Raw genomic sequence first — 12693 nt, forward strand, 5'->3', positions numbered from 1 at the left:
AACAAGATAATAATATTCATAATAGCAAACTGTACTTTAATATTATTATATTATATTTTTTAAACAAAAATAGTTTAATCTTCGTTGTTTTTTAAGTTGGTTGCTTAACAACATAGTCATTCATGTCATATCTATATCCGTAAATATGAAGGCTGCATTTACAAAAGGCGTTTTAAAGGTAACGTACAGGAAAATATGTGAGGAGGGTGTTGTCCCGCCCCTTTCAAGACAGGTGCAATGCTTTAACCAATCAGAGCTCAGACATGGGAGGCGAAAACAAAGCCGACCGCTCAGATACGCATCTGCGCATGCGTAGCTTTTCTCTCTCCCCACAGTTTGGGAAGGGCAGCGATGACTCCGGCCTTGACCAGCCGGGAAGAGGATAGGAATTTTGTGGATTTCAACATTCTTTCTGAATTTCTTACTTCAATATGGTAAGTTACACAGTTTATTATTTTTCCTCGCCTAAAAGCACACATTTAGATCACAGGTGATTTCTTCCACAGGTTGAGCTCGTGCACGTGTCAGGACTTAAATGCGAGTGCACCTGCGGACTTTAAAACTTCCGTCCTTCATGAGCTGCTTGTAATGAAAGAAAACAGTGTCATTTAGAGCTGGTGTAATTCACCTAAAGTTGTTTTATTCAAAGTCTGAGCAAATTAATCGGGTGTCATTTAAATGCTGAGGGAGTTAAAGGTGTTAAAGTAATCTCATCTGTCTGGACAAACAGGTTTGTTCGTTTCCCTCGATACTGGAACTGGACTGTCAGATTTTGACACTCGGAACGCAAAATGTTATAAAACCTTTGTTTGGAGAAAACGTGCATGCAAAGTTCTGGTTTAGCTTACTTGATTTGGCGGCCAGGTAAACTCGTTTATATGTCGTTCAACTAGAAGTTGACTAGAACAAAGTGTGTTTGACGTTTGACTGCTGCTGACATGTTTACAGAAGAGCTATTTGTTCTTCTGGTTAATGTGTGCAAGAATGAAGAAGAAATGAGTTAAGAGTACCTTATAAACCAATCACAGTATAACAAATGAAATGTTAACATTTGCTATTATAAATTTTTTTTTATATTGAGTAATATATTGAATAATAATTAGATTTTCTATATAATTTATTTATTAATTAACTATTAATACATTTAAAAACAATACTTTAATACTCAAATTACATGACAATCATGCTGTAAAAATATAATGTTGTCTATTGAAATCAGCCAGTAATCTATATTACTAATAATAATTTTGCTCATACATATTTGTTTGTATGAAAAAACATAAAAACGTAAAATAAATCTAAAAATAAATTTACTTTCAAACTGAGTAATATTTTAATGCATTTTTTTATTGAATTCCATCATTATTAGTATTATTATTTACAGCATATATATATATATATATATATATATATATATATATATATATATATATATATATATATATATATATATATATATGAATTTGGTAAGTGTTGGCAAATTCTCTCCAGAATAGTAATACAATACATGCAGGTCAACAATGCTTCATCTGATATTGTCTGTATTCATCTGAGTAATTACAAGTGATGAAGAAGTGGCCCTTTTAATTTCAAAGAGATAACAACACACTGCAGAATCTCATTTAAACTGCAGCGAGTGTGTTAATACGCATGTTCTCCTGTGTGCTGTAGCCACTCACAGCTGTGTCGACCCCAACAATAGAAGGAAAATGAAATCAGAGCAACACAGAACTGAAATCTAAGCAGGAACCGGCTCAAGAGGAAGCTCGGAGCGTCATTTAAACCCTTCCCTGGTGAAACTTTGTGTGTGGGAGAGAGGGAGAGGGGTGTGTGTGTAAGGAGAGAAAGTGTGGAATGTAGAGATAAAGATACATGTAACTTAATAGTTGTAGCACAGTTTTCTTTCTCTTTTCTCTTCCTGTTGGCATGAGATGGGTGTTCCATGCTGAAGAAATACTTCAGAGAATCATATTCCTCTGGAGCACAATAGTAGACCCGACGCACTGCATGGTGCATGCTTCTGTTTCCTTGTTTTTTTTCCTTGTGTTTTCAACTTTCGTCTCTCATCAGGATTTACTGAGGAAGCAAATAAACTCTTTGCCAGCATGTTTTGGTCATAACAATGAAGCAGCTGACAGTTCCATTTCCCCACCTGGTGTTCCTGCATCTGTGTGCATGTGTGTTTGCAAGCAAAATGAGTTGCTTGTAGCAGATTCATTAATTCTCTGATTAAACATAACAATCAACTTTAGGAGGACAAACCTTAGGACTGATTGCTTCTTGATGGTTTGAGTTCTGTGAAAATTATCATGTTTTTACACTTAAAGAAATATTTCACGCATTTTACATAGAAAATTTACATTTACATTTAGCAGATGCTTTTATCCAAAGCGACTTACAGTGGATTCAGGCTATACATTTTTTTTTTTATTAGTATGTGTGTGAATTGAACCCATGACCTTTTGCGGTGCTAACGCAATGTTCTCCCACTGAGACACAGGAACACACCTAAAATGTACTCGCCTTCAGTCCATCCAAGATCTGGATGAATTTGTTTCTCCTTCAGAGCAGATTTGGAGAAATTTAGCATTACATCACTTGCTTCCTAACGAATCATCTGCAATGAATGGGTGCCGTTAGAATGAGAGTTCAAACAGCTGATAAAAAGATCACAATAATCCACACCACTCCAGTTCATCAGTAAAATGTCTTGTAAAGTGAAAAAAGCTGTTTGTAATAAACAAGTTAATCAAATTTAACTTAAAAAAATCCTCTATCCATAATGCTTTCTCTGGTGGAATGCCATCTTATATGAATCAGGAGAGAAAAAATATGCACAGATTCAGCTCTGTTTACAAGTGGAAATAATTTGTCTCTGAATTTTAATCCACAGGAGATGGAAGTGTTGTTATGGATTGTAGGCTCTCATATTGGCCAGAAGTGACAATGTAACGGTAAAATAAATTATTTCTTGCAAGAAACTTTTAAACCCATAAGACATTCATTGATGAACTGGATATGGAATTTTAGCGTATTGTATATAACCATATTATACTGTACAATGCATTATACTGTAGCTGTTTTTATGCAAAATAATAAGTAATATGCAATGGAACAATCAATAGACATTTAGAATAGTTAGGCCTATTTACTCGTTGTCATATGACTGCATTACACTGTTTAATTCAGCAGTTGATGTCTAGTCAAAATATTGGAAGTAAAAACAATTAATTTTGTGTAGAAAATGTGTAACTTTCGACAGCATAATTAATGATTTAGTTATATTTAAGTTTTTCAGTTCATTAGAAATAATTGCACTCTGGAATACTGTATTCTGCACAGGGATTTAGGATATACTGCACATTTTTATATTTCTTCACAACTGTCATTTGGAAAAAAAAAATTTCAGTTATTATAAATGTCTCTGTATTGAACGCTGTTTTATTGCTCATCATTACTCATTTCTGTGAAGTTTTTCTTATGAAATGCCTTTTTCAAGCAATAAAAGTGAACAGCCCGGTTCCATTTATTTAGTGTGTTTTTAATCTTGTTTCAGAGGAGTGACTCAGGTTTCTGTGTAATAGTTTCTGTTAACAGTTGTGACCTGATAATTCTGTGAAAAAAGCAGTTTGTGTGACTCATTAAGAGAGCATCACATTCTCTCTATCCGTGACGTATGTCAATGAGAAGACAGCTTTTTCAAGCATTGCCAGATTTCTGTGCAAATTAAAGGGGGAGGAGAAATTAGGAGTTCTCCGAAATCTTGTTCTTGGTGTCATTGCATTTAGCTGATTAGTTCTTGTGTGGAAAGGATTCACGCAGGGGTCCATCCTGTCACTGACAGGATCTTTGTCTCACGGATATTAAATCTCTCATTGATTGGGTTTGTGAGACAGTGAAAAGGTTATCTATAGTTCTTTGTCTGAAGTGCATTTGGTCTTTTTCTGTGTATTTCCTGTTTCCTAAAATTCCTAGAATTGTTTTTACAGGCTCCACAAGACCAGAGAGAGGAAATATGGGGGAAGTGGGATCAGAACACAATGCAGGCCAGATATGAACCTGCGTTTCTCGCATGAGCACCACAGCTCAACATATTTAGAGTTTGTGCACGTTTTGTTTATTTGTAAACCTGAGATGTGACTGTTGTTGAGGGACATGTTGTTAAATTGCACAGATGCTAAAATGAAGAGCTCCTCTCAATTGAAGACAGTGATGAATTTAGTCGACAGATTGCTGAAAAATTTTTTTCATGCACTACCAGATTTCCAGCACAGCTGTTCAAATGCAGTCTTCATCTTGGCACATATGTGATCTTGTAAATTTAAAGAAAAATGTAATAAAATGTGATTGTGGTTATGTGGTTGATGGGAGGTACTGTAAATAGTAAGGATACGGGTACACTTCATAGGTACAGAATGACGTCCACCCACTTGAATCATTTTGGCCTTGACTCTAGTGTGAAACCCTTTAGTCCACCTGCTGTGTTGCAGAATTTCATACCATCTGCTTCCCTTCAGCATCTGCAGAAAAGCCCTGCATAAAGAGTATTTTGTACATAGATTTATGATATTTTTCCTTTTGAATGTATTGCAACATTTATATTTTTCTATGAAGTTTTGGTTCTATATGATACAGACCAGTACAAAAAGCAACATTCACTTAAAATGAAAAGTAAAGGATTATTCACGATTAATCTCAGACTCATCCATAGTGTATTTTCACTGCACATTTCTCATGACTGTGCTCCAAGGAACAGTCTTGGTAACTCATCACCTTTGGGGTTTGAACCTGCAATTTTTGGATAACCTGAATCATTAACCACTAGACAACACCCACTCCATAAGATGAAAGAATAAAACCATCATTAATTAATGCATGTTCTTTTTTTCCCGACAGATGCACTTCCTGTTGCTGTTCAGTCGTCAGGGGAAGTTACGGCTGCAGAAATGGTTCCTGCCCCTGCCAGAGAGAGAGAGGAAGAAGATTGTGAAGGACATGACCACTATGGTGTTGTCACGAAAACCACGCACATGTAACTTCCTGCACTGGAAGGACCTGAAGATTGTCTATAAGAGGTGAGCATTCATCCCAGGCCCATGGGGAATGTCCCACAGGATTCAATTTAGGGCTATTTTCAGTATGTCTTCAGTAAGAGCATGCTGGTTTCAAACAAAATGATGGTGTTAGATTCAGCATTAATTAAAAGCCCAGCTGCTAGGCGCTCGTGTTTGGTCATTAGTCATCACAAGGTGTGAGCAAAAGATTCTAAAATCTAGTCAGCAGTCAAGATCTTGTGTGGGCTAATTAAAATACCACATGGGAAGGTTTCTGCGTCCGGATCGTGTTTGTTGCCCCGTCCTGTGCTGTAGTTTTAAAACTGGTTCAGCCCAGTTCTCCTGCTATTGCTTATGTCATTAGCTGACGACATGCCCCTTTCTGAGTCCTCCTTGTTTTCTGGCCAAACCTAGTGGCAGCTTTTTACACAATGGCCCTCTATTACCCCTCAATTGTGTCTGAAAATGGACCCACATGCTCACAATGGGAAATATTAGTGCTTCATCTTTTCATTATGATAAATCAGTTAGAAGGTGTATTATAAACATTTTAATGTCACTTCTGAAGATTAAATCTTCTTTATCAATATAAAAAATCATTTACAATCCATTTATTAATGCGACCTTCCAAGTAAAATAAGACTTCGCTTTTATTTTTTCTGAACTGATTTGATCATAAAAAAGTGAGTGAATACGATATGTTATAAAGAGCTTTTTAATCTGTAAAACCATATTTTAACACTGTATAGTAGAAAATGTACCAAAAAGAGGGATTTTCTGAATAATAAAATGCAAAGAACCACTGAAGAACTTTTTGTTTTTGTGAGTGGGTATGGAAATATTTTAGAGAAAATGTTTAATTGTGCTTGTAAACTTTAATGCTTCAGAGCCTGGCTATATTCTTGGTGAATATCCTTCGGTCAGGGACTGAAATTATCGTGTTTCTCAGAGTGAGTTTTCACACTTGTGTTCCTGAGAGCCTGTTACTCACACTCTTCTGGTTCAGATCTGTATTTCACACTTTTCTTAAACCAGTCTCTCTGTTCTTTCCTGTTTTTTTTTATTTTTATACAGATATTTGCCATGTGAGCCGTTGCATTACAAAGACTGTAGATGGCAATTGTGAGGATAGTGTGTACTATTTTCAGTATTTATTTTTTTATGAATGAAAATAAGCATACGTCTGTGTTTTCCTACTTGTTTGTAGGTACGCCAGTCTGTATTTCTGCTGTGCTTTGGAGAACCAGGATAATGAACTTCTGGCTTTAGAGATTCTGCACCGTTATGTGGAGCTACTTGACAAATACTTTGGCAATGTAAATACATTCAGTTTCTTAATTTATCACATCTGGAGCAAATATTTGTATATATTTAATAAAAGATATGTAACATTATTGTTTATATTTCCTGTTTCTATTTTATTAAATAATTTTTTTGTATAGACTGAACACTGAATTTTAGTTATTTTATTCTGTGTCTCTTTATTCTTTTTTTATACCAATTTTTGTCTGTGTAATATTATCTTAAAGGTATGTGAGCTGGACATCATCTTTAACTTTGAGAAGGCTTATTTCATCCTGGATGAGTTTCTGATGGGTGGAGAGATTCAGGAGACGTCAAAACAGTCTATTGCAAAGTCTGTAGAGGCCTCTGATATGCTGCAAGAGGTGAGACACTAAATTTAATCTGCATTTAGGTGAATATGTTTGAAAAATGAAACTGAAAATAAGTTTTATTTAACAGTTTTATAGTAGAAAAAAGTATCTTCCATCCCTGTAAATTGCTGCTGTTTTGAATTTTTTTAAATAATAATAATGATAATAATAATTGGACACATGTTGACACAATCTCAATCAGTGTTTCTGAGAAAGACATTTCAGATCGAAAGCACCTGCAGCTGTTTTAATGGTGCTGCCCACACAGTTATAAAGCTCTACTTTGGCTGTCACCTTCATTAAACTTTATAGATTTGACAAAAACAGACAAATAAACAGACCTGTCTGAGAGTGTTGTTTTACAGAGCAGCTCTCAGTACCACTAAATGCCAGCTTTCCCAGCATGCCTCATTAAAAGAATAGTTCCCTCCTAATTGAAAATGATGTGATTTGCTCCCATTCAAAGCTGGCATATTGAGCACTCACAGCACTATAGCATAAGGGGTATAAATGACACAAGGGTGAATAAATGATTAGCTAATTTTCATCTTGGAGCCAACTCTTCCTTTTAAGACACATATGGCATCTGATCATGTGTTGTCCACATATCATTCTAATAAGCAGGGTCCAGACATCTGAAGAATCCGTTATGTGCCTGTTTTCTTCTCTTCAGACGATGGAAGAATACATGAGCAAACCAGCCTTCTGACGGCAGCTGACGTGATCCAATGTGACAAAAGGGAAAGAAGCCTGCCTCCGCAGTGTAGGTTGTGTCCTTCACTCAGGACACACTTTTTCATGGCAAGAAATTACAGACATCATTCATGAGGGATTTTTCTTATTTATTGTTATTATTATTTTCTTCTCAATGCTTGTATGAACCCCTTTATCAACTCCACTAACATTTCAATAGAACTGAATCAGGGTTCATGTTGTGTTTTTGAATAGGTTATGTCAGCTTATAAATAAATAAATGTTATGCAGAATTTCTGTGATGGCTCCAGCATGCATATACAAATGCAACCATAGATTCAGATGATAATTTTCAACTTGTATGCCAAAATAATTTTATATAATGTGCATATATTTGCAATAACCTTAAACCTTGGCTTTTCTGAAGTGCCTTTTCATGGTTTTTAATCATGTTTGCATGTCTCAGGACACATTTAGTTCAAGAAAGGAAAACTCATTTTTGATGAAATGTTAATGCTGCTTTATCAGCACACTTTGTTGATATTGTCTTATTAAAATGGTCTTTTTGATATGATTTAGTCTCAGGCAAGTGTTTGCAATTTTCTCTAATTAAATGCATCCAGTGCTCTCTAAAATCCCTCCAGCAGTTTATTTTTGTGCACTGTAATGGATTTGTTTTCTATTAATATCTCTTAATATAAGACTATGCTTGGCACTGTTTTAGGTCCTGTATCATCAAGTGTGGACACCCTTGGCTTTTTCTATGACATCAAATGTAAATTTCAATACGTGATATTTTTTCTTCACTTTTAAGATCTAACACACACTGGGTTTCATGTTTCTTGTTTTAAGTCATAATATGATATTTTTTATGTTGAATCATGTTCAGTGTAATAAGGCAGCACAATACGGCGAGAGGAAAAATAATACGGTAATGCTTTATTCATGTTTCTCTTCTCACACTTTAAAACACGTACAAAATGATTTATAAATGAGAATCACATCCATCTTTATTGGTTTGATAATGAAGTAGCCTGTAAAGATTGCAGCAAGGGGAGTCCTACGACTACAGGAACATTCTCTTGATACCAACAAAAGGAACAAGAAAACATTTCGAGGACCACCAATTCATAAACGACAGATAAAATACACTTGAACTCCTGCACATTGATATACCATATATATTTACATCATATAGAATTCCATGAAAACTAAAGCACTTTAAACTGTTTACTTTTTTTAATAGCTTTTGAGGAGATATAGGCATGTCCCACGAGTAAGCAATATTTCTTTCCCCTTTCATACTCCGACAAGTCCCTTCTGTTGCAGGATTGGACAGTAGGAGTTTCTTACAACCAGTTTGCAATTTGGACAGTTCAGTAGTCGTTCATGTAGCCATAGCAACCATATCAAATAGATAAAAGGTCAAGGGGTGGGACTTGTCAGAATAAGAGCAGGAGGAAAAAAATACACGCTCCGGCTCTTCACATTCCTACAACCATTTTCCCGTGATACTCTTTACCCTCTTCTGTTCCAGGCACAGGTGGGGTTTGATCTACGGTCTCCTGTGCTAAATCTTGAGTGGGCGGCTTTTGGGGTGCTTCGGGCTCCTCTTTTCCTTGGGTGTCTCTCTTGGTGGGCATGCTTTTTCCATTATCAACTTGATCAAAGAAATCTTTCATGGCCTCCTCATACAAATCATAAGGCAACTGTCCGTTCATGGTAGAATCGATGGCTCTCTTGCGATCGCTCGAGCTGGTGTCGGGGTACTCAGTCAGGAGTTTGGCTGCTAGGAAGGTTGACTCTTCATCCTCATCCACTGCATCATCATTGTAATCATCTTTTCTTTTGCTTGGAGCTTTGTTTAACTCGGACAGGAACAAGCTTCCCCGTCTTCCGCTGGGGTTGAAGTACTTTGCCATGGCTGTTTTGTAGGGCCTTTGCTTTAGCAAAGAAAGCTTTGCATTCTTATTGGCCAGATTCCCTAACCCAAGGACTTTCAGGATATCCTCAGTTTTGACATCAGGATGGATATCGCTCACTGTGACTTCAGGCTGTCGACCGTTGTAATACTTGATGACACGGCTCTTAAAACGAGGTTGGCTGGGCTTCCGAGCCAGCTGGGTTTCAGGAAGGCGTTGTTGTTGTTTTCTGGTTTCCTCCATGAAGAGCATTCCAACCAGGTCCTCTGGAGGCACCTGGAGCTTCGTTGAAATAGCTGACAGCAGTTGTTTGATAGCCCTAGGGTCGATTAGAGAGGGTTGGGACAGTAGCCTCCTCCTTCCTTCCATCAGGTCCCGTTTTTGTGCCTGGTTTGTCATCTCCAAGACCTTCAACAGGTAGTAATCCACAAGTTTTGTGTCATCGTCTGGGTTCTCGTCAGCGTCTTCAGTAGGGCTAGCTCGTCTATCAATGGCCTCGCCCTGCTCTCCGTTATCTCCCAGCCCTCGTTCGTATTCTTCACGGCTTCCTTTAACTACTTCCTCTGTCTCGAGCTGCTCCTCTAGCGGTACCCATTCCTCCCCTCCGGTCACGTCCTCGTATGCCAGGTTTCTAACCTTGTAGAGGTCTCCATCATCTATGGCATCGTCATCATCCTGGTTCTCTCGTTTCTGGTTTTGCGTGGCAGATAGTTTACCAAGCTCTTCGAAAATAGAGCGCATGTTGGCAAGGCTCTGAGGGGTGTACTGCTCGTCCAAATCCTCAGTCGCACGCTTGCTGTCCCTGCCGTTCTCCTCATCCTCAAACATCAGCGGATATTTCTTGTGCGGCTTCACAAAGCCCCCGTAGTCTCTAGCAGGGCTCTCTGCATCTGCCACCGGGCGTCTGCTCTTGTGAGAACGCTGTTCGTTTCCAGGCACTGGCTGGCTTGCCGGAGTCTCTCCAGCTTGTTCAAGCACCTGCAGCAGAGATCGAACCCACTGTGGCACCTTGTTTTCAGGCCAACGGGTGGCATCCTCACGCGTGGGTGTGTTCTCGTCCTGTTGGGAGGCAAGCTGCACTAGAAAGCGGAATTTGTCCACCTCGTCGTAGTCCCCTGTTGGACTCTCTGGTCCATCGGCTCTCTGCTTCAAGCTTTCAATGTACTCCAGAGCTTTGATCATATCGGAGCTGGGAGCAAGGAAGCCACTCTGGTCTCCGCCTCGCAGGCGATGTTGGCGCAAGGAGGTGCCCTGTATGGTTAGTGTTTGGAGAAGGGAAACAAGCAGGACTGCCACCCCTCCGACGGACAGTTTCGGTAGAGACAACATCATACAGCCTAGAGATAAACAAGCACAAAACAGTTAATCCATGCAGTGTTTTTATTAATGGTGCAACCTTGATATCTAATACCAAAATGCATGTAGTGTAGCTAAAATTCTTTTCAAGTTTAAAAACTACCTATGAAATCAGTTCTTAGAATTGTTAAAATTGTATCCCAGACCGAGAAGCAGCGACGCTCCGAGCACCAGAGAAGCAATGAGATCAGTCAGAACACAACATGTTTTTAAATGACAACAGCACCGGATGAGTCACCGCCTGTTGTCAAGGTAACCTTTCACTTGTGGCTACGGATCTCTGAGAACAGAACTATTGATATTTTCAAATGTGTTTGTAAGAACAAATCTCGATTTAAAAAACAGTCTAGTTGGAATACATTTCATTGATCTTTTCGCGACGAAATCGAGTAGATTAACCACAGATGAGATATGCTGCTGATGAGTGATAGTATCTAATCAACAAAGCCGGAAAGAAAAGGAACAAAAGCTTTAACGTTACTCGTCTGTAACCCTCGCAAAGCAGACTAGCGCATACGTTAACTGTTTTCACTGAGCATCATTTTGTGAACACACACACACAAAAAAAAAAAAAAATTAAAATGAGCCATCGTACCTTTTGTGTAGAGCTCAGATAATGTGAATGAGCGTAAACAGCATGTCCTCAGTGCTGCCTCAATGCGCTTCGGTTGTGTTTCAGCACCGGACAGCTCCCCGCGCTATATGAGGCGGCACCTGACCGATGCGTCACCGATGCTCACGCAATTCCGCGGCTCTGAATCCATTCGTACCGATGGTAACCATTCACAACGTTTATCTCTGAAAAACTGAACCTCTTGCATTAACCTCTTGGTATATATTTTAGGTATGTTTTATTCATAAAGAAGAGGATAGTGCTTTTTGTGAACAACAGAAAGGTATAACTAAATTTGCATAGCATATATCCTTACAGGATTTTACTATGACTAAACAGACGCTTTTGCAATACAGTGAATGTGTTGTCTAATTGTATAATGCAATAAAACTGTTAAACTGGTTTAAGCTGCCAATGAGATATATATATATATATATATATATATATATATATATATATATATATATATATATATATATATATATATAATGTATATATTAGATGTATATATATGTATGTATATGTATGTATGTAAACAAGACGGTAGAATGTTTCTGAAGCTTCCTAAAGAGAAAATACCATGATTTTTTACAATTGTAAAGCTAATTATGCTACGCTTTTATATAAAAAAGATACAAAGCTTTTACTGGGGCGGTACCCAAATGCACAAACGATAAAGGTACTTCTTTATATCCTATTTACCCCTAAATGTTACAGATTAATATATTAGTACATTAAGCTACATACCTTTTAAAAGGGTACTGGCACTTTTTTTCCGAGAATGGAATATATGGTAAATTAAATTGCAAAACATTCCTAATGCAGGCATATATCAGTTACTTTTAAAATATTTTTTAATGATTGTAGTAGATTAGTAATGAGGATATCATAGGTGTGCGATGTAAAAATGGTTTGTTCGCTGTCTTTCTATACGCACAGGCGTCACAGGCGAGTTAAATCGTCAGGCGATGAGTCACACACAAAAACGCATAAACGCACTGTGGGACTCGTCTGGGAGAGCAAGGTCTCAGATAAATATACATCTGCCGGTTGTGGATCTATTCTCTTCCACTGTCCCTAGACACCTACATTCCCGAGCATCTAATAGATCCTGCGGTGAAGCCTGTCAGCAGCTGAATAATGTGCCCTAGTGACATTAGTGCCAAGATGACACTCATTTGTACTTGATCACTTTTCCTGGAACACAGACAAAACGTCTCTGCGGAGAAAGCTTTGTTTTTTGAGTCGCACTCTCTCTCTCTTTAAGAAGCATATAGTTTGAAGTATTTTTAGCTCTACTTTCCAAGTACAAAAAGAAAAAAGAGTTTTACTTTGTTTTGCAAAAACACCTACCTTGGACTTAAGTTATTTTTGACATGCTATCCTGGGTATTTAACTGT

General features: G+C 37.8%; 2 protein-coding genes across 3 annotated transcripts; one reads left to right on the forward strand and one right to left on the reverse strand.

Annotated features, from left to right (window-relative positions):
• Positions 1-317: 317 nt before the first annotated feature.
• On the forward strand, positions 318-8037 carry LOC113046218 (AP-1 complex subunit sigma-3-like). The gene is made up of 5 exons (XM_026207155.1): positions 318-434; positions 4897-5075; positions 6262-6370; positions 6584-6721; positions 7383-8037. The coding sequence occupies exons 1-5, from the start codon at positions 432-434 to the stop codon at positions 7416-7418; spliced, it is 465 nt and encodes a 154-aa protein (XP_026062940.1). The 5' UTR covers positions 318-431; the 3' UTR covers positions 7419-8037.
• Positions 8038-8320: 283 nt separating this feature from the next.
• LOC113046217 (secretogranin-2-like) lies at positions 8321-11436 on the reverse strand. 2 transcript variants are annotated; one of them, XM_026207153.1, is made up of 2 exons: positions 11276-11436; positions 8321-10661 (listed from the first exon to the last, which is right to left on the reverse strand). In XM_026207153.1, the coding sequence occupies exon 2, from the start codon at positions 10654-10656 to the stop codon at positions 8887-8889; it is 1770 nt and encodes a 589-aa protein (XP_026062938.1). In that variant the 5' UTR covers positions 10657-10661; positions 11276-11436; the 3' UTR covers positions 8321-8886. The 2 variants fall into 2 exon arrangements, with proteins under 2 accessions (XP_026062938.1, XP_026062939.1); XM_026207154.1 differs by lacking the exon at positions 11276-11436 and adding an exon at positions 10784-11080.
• Between the last annotated feature and the right edge of the window lie 1257 nt (positions 11437-12693).

The sequence above is a fragment of the Carassius auratus genome, chromosome 27 (assembly GCF_003368295.1).
Source record: "Carassius auratus strain Wakin chromosome 27, ASM336829v1, whole genome shotgun sequence".
NCBI classification, from domain to species: Eukaryota; Metazoa; Chordata; class Actinopteri; order Cypriniformes; family Cyprinidae; genus Carassius; species Carassius auratus.

Bases quoted from the DNA above. Each gene is read 5' to 3' on its own strand.
- LOC113046218 (XM_026207155.1), top strand. The intron at 6,371-6,583 runs GTAAATACATTC...ATTATCTTAAAG, and splicing joins TTGACAAATACTTTGGCAAT to GTATGTGAGCTGGACATCAT. The intron at 6,722-7,382 runs GTGAGACACTAA...TCTTCTCTTCAG, and splicing joins CCTCTGATATGCTGCAAGAG to ACGATGGAAGAATACATGAG.
- LOC113046217 (XM_026207153.1), bottom strand. From the start codon at position 10,656: ATGATGTTGTCTCTACCGAAACTGTCCGTCGGAGGGGTGGCAGTCCTG.